This window comes from Cupressus sempervirens, chromosome 9 (assembly GCF_028749045.1).
Source record: "Cupressus sempervirens isolate cs-2001-9-10 chromosome 9, ASM2874904v1, whole genome shotgun sequence".
NCBI lineage: Eukaryota > Viridiplantae > Streptophyta > Pinopsida > Cupressales > Cupressaceae > Cupressus > Cupressus sempervirens.
The window spans coordinates 537,879,458-537,895,981 of record NC_143126.1 but is presented as its reverse complement, the minus strand read 5'-3'; the positions used below and the strand labels follow the sequence as shown (position 1 = coordinate 537,895,981).

At 36.8% G+C, this 16,524-nt stretch overlaps 1 protein-coding gene across 1 annotated transcript; it reads left to right on the top strand.

Annotated features, from left to right (window-relative positions):
* The first annotated feature begins 5,624 nt into the window (after positions 1-5,624).
* LOC149539728 (uncharacterized) lies at positions 5,625-7,397 on the top strand. The gene is made up of 2 exons (XM_089800929.1): positions 5,625-5,809; positions 5,971-7,397. Exons 1-2 carry the CDS (start codon positions 5,783-5,785, stop codon positions 6,892-6,894), a joined length of 951 nt encoding a protein of 316 aa, XP_089657055.1. The 5' UTR covers positions 5,625-5,782; the 3' UTR covers positions 6,895-7,397.
* The last annotated feature ends 9,127 nt before the right edge of the window (positions 7,398-16,524 follow it).

Below are 16,524 nucleotides of genomic sequence, written 5' to 3'. Positions count from 1 at the left end.
GAATATTTGGTTAAATGGAAGGATCTACCAGTCGAAGATGCTACTTGGGAAAATGAGACAATTTTGCAGCATCCAGCCTTGGGATTGCTTGAGGGCAAGCAATTTCGAGAGGGGCGGACTGTCATGTCCCCTTTTTAGCGACATAACTTAACAGGGGATTTGCCTATCATCGACTTTCGTAGGCAAATGACTATGGGAAGAGGGTCATTTTTGTCTTCCGATAATTACAATTTTACTCTCAAAGAATGATAATTTAGTAAGTGGGGCCTACTCGTTCCATTATTAAATTAAGGTTGTACTCTAACTTTATAAAGTTATTTATTTAATTTTATAAAGTTTAATAGTTGAAGTACATCATAAAAGATGATTCCGGAAAACTTCCAGAAACTTCTTAGCGAAGTGAATAAATAGAGGACATAAGGCTCCTATTTGGATAAGTGATTTATGAATTTGATTTCTATTCCATTTGGAGCGATTTGTAGCCATTTGGTCTGCAAATTCTCAGACTATCTTTGGGAACGATAACTCCCATTGATAAGCGATTTTGAGGGTGTGAAATATCATCCGAATTATTGCGAATTTGGAAGTGATATCACAGTTACTTCATCTGGACAAAGATCTGCAGCCTAAGGCCAATTTGTGATCATTAAGGAATCATATAGAAGGTGTTATCTATTGTAGGTTTGGAGGAATTAACGTAGCACATCTTTGATCAAGCAACCCTCTAGATAGGGCCGAAAATCATTATCCAGACTTACCCGTTCTCAAACAGATCTAGTTCGAGCATAGGAAAGGGCGATTTGTTATTAGCTGGCTATAGAAGAGTAAAGGAAGTATCAGATTACTACTGGTCTAGCCCGACAACTCAGTCTGCGCAGGATTGGGCAACTTTCGGTGAAAGAATCATATTAACTCAGGCAGGACAGATCGCGTGGAAGGATAACAGATCCAAAATCCGCCTTACCGCCTTCCCTCCCAACAATGCAATTGTATGGGAGATGATATAAATTAAATCGTGGGCCATAGCCGTTGGACTCAGGGCGAACCTTCGAACCTATGGAAAGGTACCAATCGCATCAGCTCAGGAGCATTTGATCAGGACCCATCGAGGGATGAGAATAATATTCCAGCACGACCAACAATTTCATTAGCACCATTACATTGGGAGTTTGAGAAAAATAATCGCAAGACATGAACAATTCGTGGGACTAAGTACAGCTTGTCGCAGGAGATGAAATTTATCTCTGAATTCGCAACCTAACTGGCTGGAACGACTGCGGAATCAAACATTAACATTGCCAAAATGGGAACAAATGCATAGTAGATTACCAAGGTTGGCGGCAACGTTTTCTAAACAAATTTGATAAACTCATGAAACAACAAACTCAGGTTTTTAAGTATTGTTTAGTTATCTATATTTATCTATATTCCGTTTGGGGCTCTGTTGTTCAGTTTATGAATCATTAATGAATATTGTTGCAATAAGATCCTTCTTTGAGTATTGCTGGTAAATTTATTTCATGCATTTCGCTGGAGATAATCCAATCTGAAGATTTCATGATAAGTATTTGACAAATTGTCCCAATCCAGTATTATTTTTGTGTGACCCATATAGTAGGGGTTATCTCAGTTCCGAGGTTAGGTTACCTTCAAAGTTTTTAATATGAGTTACGAGTCTAAGATTACAATTATGGAAAGTACTGTTATGAAAGTATTTTGTATTTCTGTCCCCTGCTTCTAGCCATTTCTCTCTTGATTTTTGGCGCCAGAAGATTTTTTCTTTTGCTAATATTTCTTCTTGTTTAATCATTAATTCTTTTTCTTTTATGTATTTATTATTGTCCATGCCTTCCCTAATTACTTCATTATTGAGGTTTTTTAATTCTTCTTCTATTTCAAGTTTTGTTGAGAAAATATTTTGGAAGTGCTCTTTATTCCATTCTTTTATTTTGTTTTTTAGGTTTTTCATTTTTGTTGTCAAGCAAAACATTTTTGATCCTGACGGTTTATCTGTTTTCCACCAATTCTCAATTTGAGTCATAAAATTTGGATCTAGAAACCACATTTTTTCACATTTAAAGGCATTTCTTATTGGTTTGTTGGGTTCTAGGATATTAAGAGTAATAGGAAAGTGATCAGATCCTGATATTGGGAGAATTTCTGCCATAATATCGAAGCCCAGGCTGCTTAAATCTCCTTTAACTAGGAATCTGTCTAATCTCTCTGCGATGTAATTGAAGTCTTTTTTCTGTTATTCCATGTGAATATTCCATTTTTAGTTGGTATATCTGTCAACATATTTTTTTCTGCCAAGCTTTTAAAGTCCTTGTTAATCTGTGATAACATTTGCTTTCCACCATACTTTTCTTCCATCCTCATTATTGCATTGAAGTCTCCTCCTAGAAATACTGTCATATTTGGATGATTAGCGAGAAAACCACTGATCTCTTGCCATACTGTAGCTTTGTCCCTAGAAGAGATGGGACCATAGATGTTAAGTAGTAGAAATTTTACATTGTTTTTGAGACTTGTCACTCTACTACTTATCCAATTAGAATTTTTGTTTATTATAGTGAGATTGACCTTCTGAGGATTCCAAATTATTCCTAGTCCTCCTGAAGTTCCTAGAGATTCTTTGAAGTCTGACTGCCATTGATTTAATCTTTTCCCTAGTTTAATACTTTCTACAATATCTAATTTAGTTTCCTGAATGATTATAATTTCTAACTCAAAAGCTATTAATTTTTTTTTTAATAGCCTTTTTTTGCTAGGGGCATTTAAGCCTCTAGCATTCCAGGAAGTGATCTTCATTGTACACTGGGAAGGCTCTTCCCCTTCCCTGCATTTAATAAATCATTGATTTTCTGCTGTTCTTTGGCTTGTCCTGCTACTTCTCTTAATTCTTTAAGAGACTTTCTCCCCCTTCTGTTTTTAATTTTGCCACATTTAGATTGTTTACATCTTTCTTCATTGGTAGCTATTCCCAGCGACTCAGAAGTGATCTGTTTGTTTTCATCTTCATTGCTTTCTGGTTCATCCATTAGTAGATCATTAATAAGAAAATCAGTTAAATCATCCTCTTTTGCCTCATAGTTCTAATCTCCTTCTTCTATATCTTCTATTTCTTCTTTTCCTGCCTGGTTAGGACTATTATTAGTTCCGGTATTATTCATTCCTTCCTTCTCATGTATATTGGATTTAAGTCCTTCTTTTATTTCGTTTACCTCTCTTTCTGATAGGCCTGCTTCTTTTAAAATCTCAGTTACTTTAGGTAATTCCATTGTTGCTTGCATTTCCATGCCCGTGGTCTGACTTTTCCCAACTTCTTCAAATAAATCTGAGCCATCCATTGGGGTTTGCCAAAATTTATAACTCTTTTTCTTATTCTTTTTACGAATTGTTATATTGTTCCATTGTTCATCATCCGTTGCTGGGATTTTAGCTGATTTCTGAATAGGAGTATCTGTGCTTCTTAGAGATTCAATGTATTCTTCCGTTTCTACTTGTAGGTCCTCAATATCCAATGGCTCCTGACTATTCTCTTTATGGGTTAGGGGGTTTAAAGTCTAAGAATTCTCCCCCGTTTTGCAATGTTCTTTGTGCATTTGTTCTGTGATGATTAACAAATCTTCAATATTGCTTTGGGTGATTGCAATTTCATATTTTAGTGCCTTGAGTTTGTTCTTATTAGTCTCCAATTCCTCAACATTATTTTTGCATTTAGTGCATTGATTAATAGTTGGTAAAATATCTCATTCTATTGTCTCGTGTTCTTCGTGATCATTATTTGTTATCCCTTCCTGAGAGTCCTTAGGCTTCTTTGTACATTGTTCGTCTATTACTGATTTTTTGTATAATTTCCAATCTGCTACTCCATTATTACATCCTTTTCTCTGATTGATACCGCTGAGCATGTCTTTAATGTTTGTAGCTTTAAATCCAATTTCGGTGCTCGGAATGATTATGCCAGAACATTCTCCCTCACAGGTTAAAAATTCTAGGTTATAAATTGATCTATTTGTAATTAATTTTTTGATTATAGGTTTTGTTGGCTTACAATCTGATTCTATCAAGAATTTGATGGTACTTTCTTTGTAATAATCAGATTCTATACCAATTAGCTTACCTAAGAAATTCCTGATTCTTGTTAGGGTTTTAATATGTTTAATTTCTGGAGGGAAATTTTTGTATTTTAACCAGTAGGCAGTTTTATTAGGTTTTCCTTCAAACCAGTTAGGTTCCCATAGTAAAAATTTAACTAAAAAACCTTTATAAAAACAATTTGCCAATTTGGCTAATAAATTCCTAGTTCGCATTGATTTACAAAGAATAAATAATGAGATTTTTGCAAAGAAACTTATACTTACCTGGTCCTGATAGTATTTTTCTATTCTCCTTTTTAGGTTTGGGATATATTTGCTAGGGCCATTCCATACTACATAAAGCCCCCTTTCTTCACATTCTTGCCAACTTTCTTCTGTGAATATGTCACTAATGATCAGAGTATCGACAGAGCTTTTATCTAGCAGCTGGTTTTCTTTCGGAGATTCCATGTTCCTCTTATGTGGAGGGATATACGATTTGTCCTTCGAAGGCTCAGGTTCCATTTTTTCCTTTAAAATTTGCCGCTGTCCTAATGCCGTACGATTAGCTTCACATATATAAAGTGTTGGTGGTATTGTATTACCCTCCTTCTTTTGCTTTTTGCATTCTATGCCATCTCCATCTCCTCTATTTTGGATCTTAAATCTTAGGTCTTTTTTTTTGATTTTGCCAATTTTGCTTTTTCTGCAGCGACTGGTGGTTCTAGCGTTGTTTTGATATCTTCTTCTTCCTTTGAATGATTTGCCATCCTTCCTCTGCCTTCGATGGACATTCTTTGTTTTTTCCTTTGTTTAAGATCTCAAGCCTTCTGTTATCATATGCCTCGACAATTTCCTTGAAAGAGTTAATTTGTCTAGCCTTATTATATGTTAGAATTTGAAACTGATTGAATGTATTGATGCGATACCCATTAACTCTTGTTTCTTCTTGCCCTTGCGTATTTCTGTGATTGATATGGCTGATGTTTACTTGATGTCTATGATTTTTTGCTCTGTTGTTAGGGTTTGGATTATTTATGACTGCCATTTGATGTCCTTTGTTTAGTGCTTTGTAATATGGTTTCGAATCCGCATTATTTGATTTGCTTTGGTATCTTTGCTTTTTTTCCAAATTCATCTTTCGCTCTTTTCCTGCCATTTTCGCTTTCTTATTGATAAACTACTTTTTTTTGAGAACCATAAAAAGAAGGAAAAAAAAAAAAAAAACACAAACAAACAAACAAACAAACTTTTATCTTTTAAACTTATAATATTTAAATATAATTTTTTTACATTCTTTATTTTCTTTAAAATTTTAATACTAATTTATTTCACATTTTAGATATTAAAGAATAATATATATTTAATTTTAAAAATTTGAAATATTAAATTATGTATTTATAAAAATTAAAAGCAAGAGTTTGGAAAATTATTTATAATAGTCTTTTAAATAATGATAAAAGTTAGAAATCCTCTACATACTTTTTAAATTTACACAATATGAATTCTATTTATTATAGCTAGGGCAGTTTTGACCCCTAGAATATTTTCCCAACGCAGCCAATCTACTCCACATCTTGCTTCAAAATTGGAAAAACCCTCACATCTCTGCTTCAAAATTGAATCGTTCCAAACCTCTCTGATGGCAAAACAACTATTTAGAGATGAATGCAGCAATCGCATATTGATATAGCACTTTAATGTCTGCAACATTTGGTTACAATAAGGTGTGGACGGAATTGTAATGGACAATTTATTTTAGCTCCTGCCGAGGTTTATGCCAAGAAGGAGCTCATCGTATTCATTCGCTGTTGTTTCTGCTTTAATATAAATTTCATCTCATACAATGGTGTTGGTTTTGGCAATGCCCGTTTTTTGTGTTCCGCAGATTAGATTTCAAGCAGTGTCCCTCGTGTACTCAAAGCCCTTGTTCATAATATCATGCAATGCTGTACCCACAAAACAGTTGCAGTCACAGCTACAAATAGAACAGGGAAAAGAAAAAGAAGAGTGGCGCTATAATGACATAAAACAACTGTTAATGGAGGAGTGCGGGTTTCCTTCCTCGGAGGCCACGGCAGTTTTAGATAAGTCTCCCTGTTTTGCCAAAGTTAAATCTACCGAGAGAGCCCAGCAGGTAGTCAATCTTCTGAGAGACTCGGGATTTACTGCGGAACAGGTGAGAAATACCATTCGCAGGTACCCATCTGTTCTTCGATACAAGGCTTATGCACGTCTGGAGCCTAAGATTGCTTATTTCAGGTCACTCTGTTTCAACGAAGAAGAAGTGGCTTCTATTATATCCCGCCAACCAAGAATTCTTGGTTTCAGTTTAAGCAAAAGCATCAGTCCTAACATCTCAATACTTCTCAATTTGTTTGGGTCAAACGATAATCTATATAAGGCTGTCAAGGTTATACCTGCAATTATTGTCTACGATATTGAAATACTGAAAGTTAAATTGAAGTTTATGGAAAACATGGGTCTCTCAAAAAACGAGGTCACGGAACTTCTTTTGAAGAATCCTAGGTTCCTTGTTTTATCTACGGATAAGATACAGAAGAATATGGATTTCTTGAGGAATACTGCAAGGCTTGCCCCGAGGATTGTTGTTAAATATCCGATATTGTTAGGCTTTAGTGTAGAGAACAGATTGAAGCCGCGCTATATTGTGTTCGAATATCTGAAATCATCGGTATCTCCTAAACGACGTCCTATCAATCTCGTTACCATGATGCGTATGTCTGAGGATCTTTTCTTTGAAAGGGTTTTAGAGGAGAATCCCATTGCTAAAAGATTATACGGACAATGAATAGGCCAGGCTGTTGATGTTGAAATACCCTGAAGATCAGTTAGGTCTCCGAGGTTAATCATTTGAGAAAGGGGTTTTAGGGAGTTCATAGATTGACTGTAAAGCTGTGGCTTTTGCTACCTTCATTCAAGTTCAAGCCTCTATGCTCAGAACTGTTGGCCTGCCTCCGGTGAGGCAAATGGGTGCTCCGGTTAGCAAATCATGGCCCTACCTCCTATGAGGCAGATGGAGCTCCAGTTTCCAAATTGTAGGAAGGCTGTTGGGGCGGCTCTGCATATATTAATGTAATTTTTTCTAGGGTGAAATATTCTGGTTGTTATCGTAAGAAGTTATCCACTAAACTTCTAGTTCTCTTGAATTTCTAATTGTTTTATCATATCGGGAAGAATTTTGTAATTGTTTGCGTTAGTTTTACCGTGAAGTTTATCTGGAGAAAGATATAAGATCTGTAGTCATGAATCAAGTACAAACATGCTGATATTATAAAAGATTCTTTACGTCAAGTGTACAAATTGTTAAAAGATTTTACTGTATCAGTATTCAATCTCTCTTGTCATGCCCTGTCTTTTAGAATTGATCTCTCGATTGGGAAATGTCGTTGAGTGTTTTAATTCATACAAGTAATTATTCTGCAATATAATATGCTCCCCATGTTGAAGAAATTTTATTTTTGGAAAAGAATCAGGTATGACACTGGCATTTGTTTCGCTCAAAATCAGTGAGGGATTTCACTTCGAATGTTTAAGCATTTTACAAACACATATATTTACGCATGGAGTTCTATTTGTCTTTGATCTGTTTCCACCCTACGTGAAACAAAAAGGTTCATTAGTTGTTGGAGTCTTGGAGATGCTGATCTGGTTTCAGAAGACAGCTTCCTATTTGATGCTAATCGAGAGACTGCAACCTATTGGCACCTCATTCGTTCATGTCCAGTTGTGCTTGAGTTGTAGTCTCCTTTATGCATTTTTAGCCTATTTTCTGCCATCATAATTAACCAATCTGAGATATCATATTTTCTAATGGATTCCCTTTAGTCACATTTTATATGGTGCTGTTTTCCATTGTCACCCATGTGCTTATCATGCGTTAGAAGTTGCGAAGGTCCCAAGAGTTCTTAGTGTGGAGGTTTTATTTTCAAAATTTTAAGGGTTTTGCATATGTTAGAGCTTTGGAGTTTCTCTCCTTGGCATGCCTCCCTTTGTTCTTGTTGGGATAGCTGACTTTCCCATCTAGGCATAGCATACGTCTTCCACACCTTTGCGTCCTTCCCCTTCTCATTCAAGTTTTCCTTTGCATCACATCTTCACCCAATTTCCACTCTTTCCCTTGTCTTTATCTGAGGTCCATACTTTTCCCCGCTTGCATGCTTTTTGTTGGACCTTGGACTCCTCAATCCTTCATACTAATTTACATGTTGAAGCTGGAGTTTTGATCATCCCCGTACCTGTATCATTTGTGCCATGAGTACTGTGGTATCTCCAATCTTCAACTTTTTGACATTCCCCTTCACAAAGTTTTTCAAAATTGGAGATGTGGAAATATTTCTTATTTATTACTTTTAGCATGAATTTTTAAGTATATCCGATTCTTGAACCTAAACATTTCCCACTATATTAATTTATCAAGTTTCCAAAATTTGACCCTTCCTGACAATTTATTTTCCATCCCTTTCTAAGTTAAAAATGTAGGATACCCTAATCCATTTTCTTTGAGGATGCAGTATGCCAGAAAATTCATCCTTGAGAAGTGGTATGGCCTATGAGGTGTCTTTGACCCTTCATTTCTAAAGCTTCAAGACTTTCACATTTGCGCTGCTCACTTCACTTACCTCTCTGCAGGACCTTGGTCACCATTGTGATCATATTTGATTCTGTCAAGGGATTATCTTGTGTAGATATATTTCGCAATCTTAAGACTGCAGATGTAATTTTATTTCAAGTTATAGAGGATGAGGAATGTCAAACCACCAGTAATGTGATGGTTACATTTTTTACGTGGAAGGTTCCTGTGCAAGCTTTGGGCTGCCCTTTGGATGTCATGGGATCCAAGATCAGTTTACATGCCTCATCCATTGGCTGCTAGCTCCTCGATTCTTGAAGTGACAGTGTGCCATATATTCTAGTTCATTTTCTAAAATGATCGATCATTTTATGAGCAAGAGCTTTTAAGGTTTCAAGTCCTGCAATCTAAAACCAAGGAGGTTAATGTTGCAAATGAGTCTTGCGGTTAAATGTTTCCATGTTTTTTGTAGTTTTTTTGGCAAATTCTAGCTTTTAATGTTCAGTTGGCAGTTCACTGGTATGAATGTCATGAAGATTTGATGAATGAGACAATCGTTTTGATGCATTGCGAGCTTTGTAATGTCCATTTCATCATAACTTAGAATGTTTAATTAGTCGATGTCATTTTTTTATGGTGTATTATGATAGAGTAAAAGGTGTTTCACTTAATTGGTTTAATCAAGTCTCCTTTTGTCATTTTCTTAAATTAGTTATGCATTCTAGGCATTTAATAATAATTATAATTATTAAATGTATCCTTTAGGGTTTCTTTGAATATTTTATAAGGATTGATCTCATTGTATTTTATTCATTCTCTGCCTCTGATTAATATAATTTCTTATATTTTCAGAGCCATTCTCCTTTTTGTCTCCATTCTTCTCTTGTGACAGGTTTCTTGCATGCAGGTGTTCTTTGGGTTCTGTGAAGTCAGTTTTCACAACTTCTACATATTATATGTATAGCTCATATACCTTTTCTAATTTCAATTTGTTGTTCCTTATATATGCTTGACCTTTTCTAATTTCAATTTGTTGTTCCTTATGTATGCTTGGACGTTGTAACACAATGAAATAGGCACTGGTTTTCGAAGAGATGATCCACCATGCACCTAAATTGAAAACATCATACACCAGTAGAGCAGGAGCAGGAATTAGATTCTATGCACTTCACTATTCAACATTATTAGGAAAAATGGCTTAAGTAATGCATAGCAGTTATCATCTTATAGAATCATTTTATGCATACTCATATCTAGCTGTCATTTTCTGATGTGCATATCAGCTTATTAGAGGTTATAGTTGTAGGTTAGTCCTTGGCCTAGTGATAGCTTTCGGGGCCAAGTGACACTGTGTACTATATCTTTAATTGTGTTTAATCCTATTCATGATACTTATAGGGAAGCTTCCTGAAGTTGAAAAAGGTTTTAACTGCATCAGTAGATTGGCTTAGTGTTGTCCTATCAAATCATAGGAGATTGGTTGCTCAGAATTTGAAAACCTTGCCACTCAAAGAGCAACTTGACTTTAGGGATTTCAGAACTACAACTTTGTGCACCACTGTAATGGCACCATTGTTGGGAAGGTGAAAAATTGTTCTCATATTGAGGACCTTGGTAATATTGTGAAAGGTTTGACCTACCTTTGTAAATTGGTTGGGCGTTGTCCTGCCAAATCATAAGTAAGAGATTTTTGTTGTTTGGTGATTGAAAACCTTGCCAGTCATATAACAACTTGGCTTTAGGGATTTTGGAACTACAACTTTGTGCACTAACATAATGGCACCATTGTTGGGAACGTTAATTATTGTACTCATAATAAAGAAACTGGTACTATTGTGAAGAGTATTGCCAATGTCTAGTTTGATGGCCTACCAGCTTATACCAACAAAATAGCATAGAAAAAAAAAAGTGAGTTCTTGTCTAGCATTTTGAAGTTTCAGCTGCTGGGCTAAGATTTTTCTTTTCCAAGTGAAGAGTGGTGACTCTGATTCTGTTAAACTCAAAACCAATTAGTAAATCAAAATATTTGAATAATGAGAGAAGCAGCAGCCTAATTATCAGCAAGAACAAGATGAAGCCTTAGCTCTTGCATTAAGACATTGATCACCATGGGAAGCTCAGAATAGTGGTAAGTCATTCACCTCTACCTATCTAGATTTAGAAATGGATACTTCAGGTAGAAACTGTTTATTCCTTGATTCAAGAGATCAACACTTGTATAATTTCGAAGATTCAGACGATAGCATAATAAAAATATAGGCAAATTTATAGGTCTGTTCATGAAATTAAAAAGTATTAAATGATTGTTGGTAGAAGAGATTGGGATAAATGCTATAATTCATGTCCTTCTTACGAGTGTTCCACTTCTCCTATCAGTCATATAGTTAGGAAGAGGAATTATATGAATTCCTAAATCACATCATAAAGAAAGCACAGAAACAAATGGTAACAACTGATTTGCGAGAAGCTCAATTAGAAAGAAATAATATGCTCTGTGGTAGGATGAATGTGGATATAACCTCCAATCTACAAAGTTTGGCATGAGACATTAAAATGTGGAAATACATGTTGTTGGCCAATGCCCCATTCATCCCAAGATGTCATATCAAGAAAAAGTTGAATAGGAAGAAAGGTTGTATCCCTTTGAACATGAACAGCTTCCTGCAAAGTTGGAATTGCAGAAAACTCAACCCCCAACAATCCAAATGCCCTCTCAATGAGCAGAGAGGATGATCTTTCTTGTGAAGAAAGATTATGCTGGGGTCTACGAGGATGAGGATGTTCAGTATGATGCATTATTAAGAAATGTCTCCATGAGTTTTCATGGAGGACATAGTGTTGATGTAGATCAATATGGGTTGCCTATGCACAGTATTGAACATATAATTAACTCATCAAGCTAACTCGTAATTTCAATCTCATGTGAAGACAAAGCAGCTCATGTAGATGCAACAATAGTTACGCCCAAGATGGATATCAGCAAAAGGAAAGACATGCTTGTGCAATAGAGTGATATTGCTACTAGATCAGAGTTAGGTATTTAGAGTTGAATGCAGAAATTACTATGGAACTTAAATATCTGTAACATTTAGTTAAGATGAGGTTTGGACTGAACTGTAATTTCAGCTTATCTTTAAAGGGTGGCTTATTTTAGCTCCTGCTGAGGTTTATACTATGGAGGGGTTGCATGTTTTTTGTATATCTGAAATCATTGCTATCTTCTAAGGGTCGTCCTATCAACCTTTGTACTGTGCTATATATGCATGAAGATAATCTTAGAGGGCAGTCCTGAGGCTAAAAGATTATATGGACAATATAGGGCAAACCTTTTTTTTATTGAAACACCCTGAAGATCTGTTAGCTCACTGAGGCTAATCATTTGAGAAAGGGGGCTTGATTGAGTTAGTAGATTGATCATAAAGCTGTGTTTTGCTACCTTCATCTAAGTTTAAATCTCATATGTTTAGAACTGTTGGCCTGTTTGAGATGGGGCAAATGGATGCTCCAGTTAGAAAATCACGGTCCTACATTCTATGAGTGAAGGTCCAGTTTCCAAATTGTTAGAAGGTTGCTGGGACAGCTATTTAATATATCTAGGTAACATTTTCTTGGGGGAAATAGACTGGTTGTTATCAGAAGAATTTATTCCCTAAATTTATTAGGCTCTGCCTATTTATAGGCGGGAACGGATGTTTTAGATTACGGTATAAATAGGTTTTGAAGGGACCCCGAAACCCTTTCACATCCTCAAAAAGGAAAAAGCAATACAGCCATCAGGAAAAGAGTCTTTAAACCTACTAGAAGCAGCACCAAAATCAGGTTTTACAGGGACCTGAAACCACATACATAGTCCAAATAAAGTACCCAGGTTTTACAAGGACCTGGAACCTTCAAAACAGTTTAAAACTAAAAACCATAAAACAGGACCAAACACAGGAACCAGATGTAGCAACTAGCAAAAAGGACCTGAACAGGAACCCAACCAAAAAAGCAAACCCAAAGAAACTATTGCAGTTCCGTGATCATCTTAACTGCCTCCTTACCAATCTTAGCCGTATCTTGGATGGAGTTAGCAGCCGAAGAAGCAGCAACAATCAAGGCTTTCTTCCTCGAACTCTGTCTTGTCCTCTTGCTAGGGCCCTTCGAAGATATGGTTCCTTCATTTGCTCTTTTGCCCAGGCTCGCCGCCGCAACACAAATGCTTGAAGTTACCTGCTCCATTTTTGTTCCACTTTTCTTGATAAGCATTCTAAGATTCTGCTCATAGTCCTTAAGTTTTTTTGGGATGTCTCCCATTTGCTCCTCCAAGTGTTTGATAATAGCTTGGTCAGCCTCCTAGTTATGTTGCAAGGTTTCCACTTTCTTCTTCAACCCCATTATTTTATTATAAATCCAAGAGTCGACTTGGAGGAAAGAATCAGCTTTAAGTTTGGCAGAATGCAGGAAGGAGAGCTTGGTTTCCCTCTTCGGGGAGTCACCCGCGTCTTTAGCAGTGGTATGTGGCGGGGACCCAACTTTATCAATTTGTTCCTCCCCATCCAACTGTTCCTCCTTTCCAGTCTCCACAGGGTCATGTTGACTATGGACCTCCTTATCTTGTCCCTCAGTCTCCTTTGTAGGAGTGGAAGCCTTCCCCATGTTTTCCTCCTCATTCATAATGGCAGGACCATCAATTAAATTATCTTTATCTTTATCACCTCCCCTGGACATAGTCTGAGTACCCTCATTATTAGACTTGCTCTGTTTCGAGTTATCCTCAGTTGTTTCTTCCTCTCTCCCTTTCTCATTTTTGCCTTCCGTTTCCAGATAACCTTCTAGGTTAGAGCTAAACTCCCCAACATTCGTTCCTTCCTCTTCCTCTGGGACTTCCTTTTCTGAGCCTTCAGTACTCTCCACCTCAGTATCCTCTTCAACAATTTGTCTTCGAGAGCTAGAGGGTTTCAGTTTTGCCTTATCTTTCCCTTTAACATTCTCATCAATTTTACATTTTATGGACTGAGAATCCTTATGTTTGCCAGTGGAGGGAGACGAAGCAATGGAATTATTTTTACAAAAACCCTCTATGAGCAATATCAGACCTTCATGTAAAATGGGTCGTGACTCTTTCTTTCTATGGGCATGCAAGCTTTGAAGCAAAGAGAAATGCAAATAGAAAGGGAAGGAAATTCTGTCCTTATACCTAAAATGGTTAAGAAAGACAAAGTGGAATTTGTGCACCCTTTTATTCCTACCATCAAGGATAAAGTACTCAAGAATACAGCCAAGCACATCATGCCAAATACCTTTAATCTGTTGCACATCAAAGAAGTCTCCATTCTTCTCCAATTGCATCTCCTCTTCATTTGTCTTCGGGAATTTTTTGTAGGCCGCATTGGAGATACTGGTCTGTTTCGAGAATTTAATACCTTTCATGGGGAGCCCAGTAATCTCAGCTATGAATTCCTCAGTAAGCTTCACAGTGACTCCGTGGAGAGTAACTTTGTCATCGACCCAATTTTTGAAGAAGGCGGTGGTGACATGGGGTTTGAATCCATGCAACTGCTCCAGAAAACTGACCACCTTCCCTTTCTGGAGAATCTTCCAAATGTCTTGCCTAGCCTTTCAGTCATCACATTTTTTGGGCTCCTGCTTCCTCGGTTCACCCCCCATTTTATAGAGCAAGCAAAAAACCAGAGACACCCAGATACCGATAGCAGAAAGGTTGAAATGAGACCAGTTTTTTGTGACTTGAGATTGAGGTCGCCTTTTTGATGATACATGCAGAGAGCACATAACCTTCACATGAATGTACCTCATCGGGGAAGGTAATCTGACAGTCGTAAGGCCACTCCCGCAAATCATTAAATTTCTAATCCAAGCAAATCTTTCCCACTTTGGAATGAATAGCATCATAATTTATAATCGCTTTAAGATCCACATGCTTGTTTAATTCATCAAGCCACCTCACCTTATGCCCCGTTTGAACTGCATGATTGGCTATCCAGTTAGTGGCCCCGTTGGCTTCTCTATATGTATGGGAAATGACCACTTTTTCAAATTTTTGAAATATGGTTTTGATAAATAACTGTAGCCTCTATAGACCATGAGATAGAATTTTTATTATTTAGGGTATTAATAATATTCAGAGAATCACCTTCCAACCATAATTTGGAATACCCCAAATCAACAGCTAATTTAATGGTATAGAGGGCTGTAGTAGCTTCAGCAATATGGCTATTTGAGTGACCAATAGGGACTGCTATAGCATCAATAACATTTCCCACATGATCTCTAAGAACACCTCCACATCTTGCTTTTCCTGGGTTTCCCTTAGCAGCTCCATCAAAGCTCCCTTTGATCCATCCATTAGGAGGAACAAACCATTTTATGATCGATCTAGGATTATCAATTTTTAACTTAGATCCTTGAGATCGTAAAGGGTTATCAAGTTGGAAGGTTTGACCAGACTTCCTCTGGGATTTAAAATTCTCCTTGAAGGCTTTGATGATATTCTGACCTAGCACCCATCTTGGAAGATCTTTATTTCTTAATATCCTATTACTTCTTTCAATATAGATGCCCCACCAAAGGTGAGGGAGGGTTAATTTCCAAAGAAATTGAGCTTCAGGATCCTTTGAGGGGCAGCTCCAACTTTTGAAAGAAAGATCCACATTGTTTTGATGGACCCATGTCATACCCCAAAAATTCAAAATCTCAGTCCAGACTTCCTGGGTATAGGAACAACTCAAAAACATATGATCTCTATCTTCAAGTCCATTTCTGCATAAAGTACACCTATTAACCACATTTATACCTCTTTTTTGCAAGTTGTCAAGGGTCAGAATTTTGTTTTGGAGAAGAATCCAAAAGAATATGTTAATTTTGGGTATGAGACCCTTAATCCAAGCATGTGACCAGAAAGGTTGATTACTCTTATCCTTTGAAGGAAAGATAGAAGAGACTTTAAATTGACCACTAGGATCAGCATGCCAGATAATCTCATCCTCAAGATAAGGGTAAAGAGAGACAACATTTAGGGATGGTTGGATATTACTGAAACCTTGATCAACATCAGTTAAATTCACCCAAGAATCATTTTGCGAATAATGACTTACTAGAAAGCCAAATCTCTGCTTGCATCGGTCAACTAAAGCCTTGTCATTAAAGTCTCCAATCAAAGGATGGTCCTTAAGCCAAATATCCTCCCAAAATCTCACCTTTAGCCCATTACCAATTTTCCAGGAGCATCCTTTTTCTAAAGTTTTCTTGGTCCCCTGAACAGCTCCCATATGGAGGAAGAATGGATAACATCATGAGAGGCGAAGAAATCAGGAAGGGATTCAGCATTGAAGAGATACTTATGTTTTCATATGTTACTCCACTCTTTGCTGTCATGGTAAACTCTCCACCCCTGTTTGGCTAAAAGGGCTTTATTCATACTTCTGATTTTCCGTATTCCCAATCCCCCTTCACTTCGGGGTTTACAAACTTGATCCCAAGCAATTAAAGGCATTCTCCTTTTTTCCTCAGAGCCAGTCCATAGGAAATTTCTTTGAATTTTATCAATTGACTCAGCAAATTTAAAAGGAATTTTGAAAAGACTTAGAGCATAAGTAGGTATGCTTTGGAGACAAGCTTTGAGAAGAGTTAACTTACCAGCCTGGCTTAAAAGATTTCCTTTGCATCCCGCCAGTTTCTTGTTGAATTTGTTTATAAGATCTTCCCAGAAAGCATCAGGGACCTTCAAGCCTAGGGGAAGCCCCAAGTAAGAGGATGGGAGAGAACCTATAGAACATCCCATGATTTTAGCTATTTTAAATTGTCTGTGGATAGTGGTGTTAAAAAAGAACACAACACTTCTACTCCAGT

What these genes read in the sequence shown, in the direction of transcription:
- LOC149539728 (XM_089800929.1), top strand. Translation starts at nt 5,783, where the DNA reads ATGTCTGCAACATTTGGTTACAATAAG. An exon ending in CAACATTTGGTTACAATAAG is followed by an intron (nt 5,810 to 5,970) that starts GTGTGGACGGAA and finishes TGTGTTCCGCAG; the next exon opens with ATTAGATTTCAAGCAGTGTC.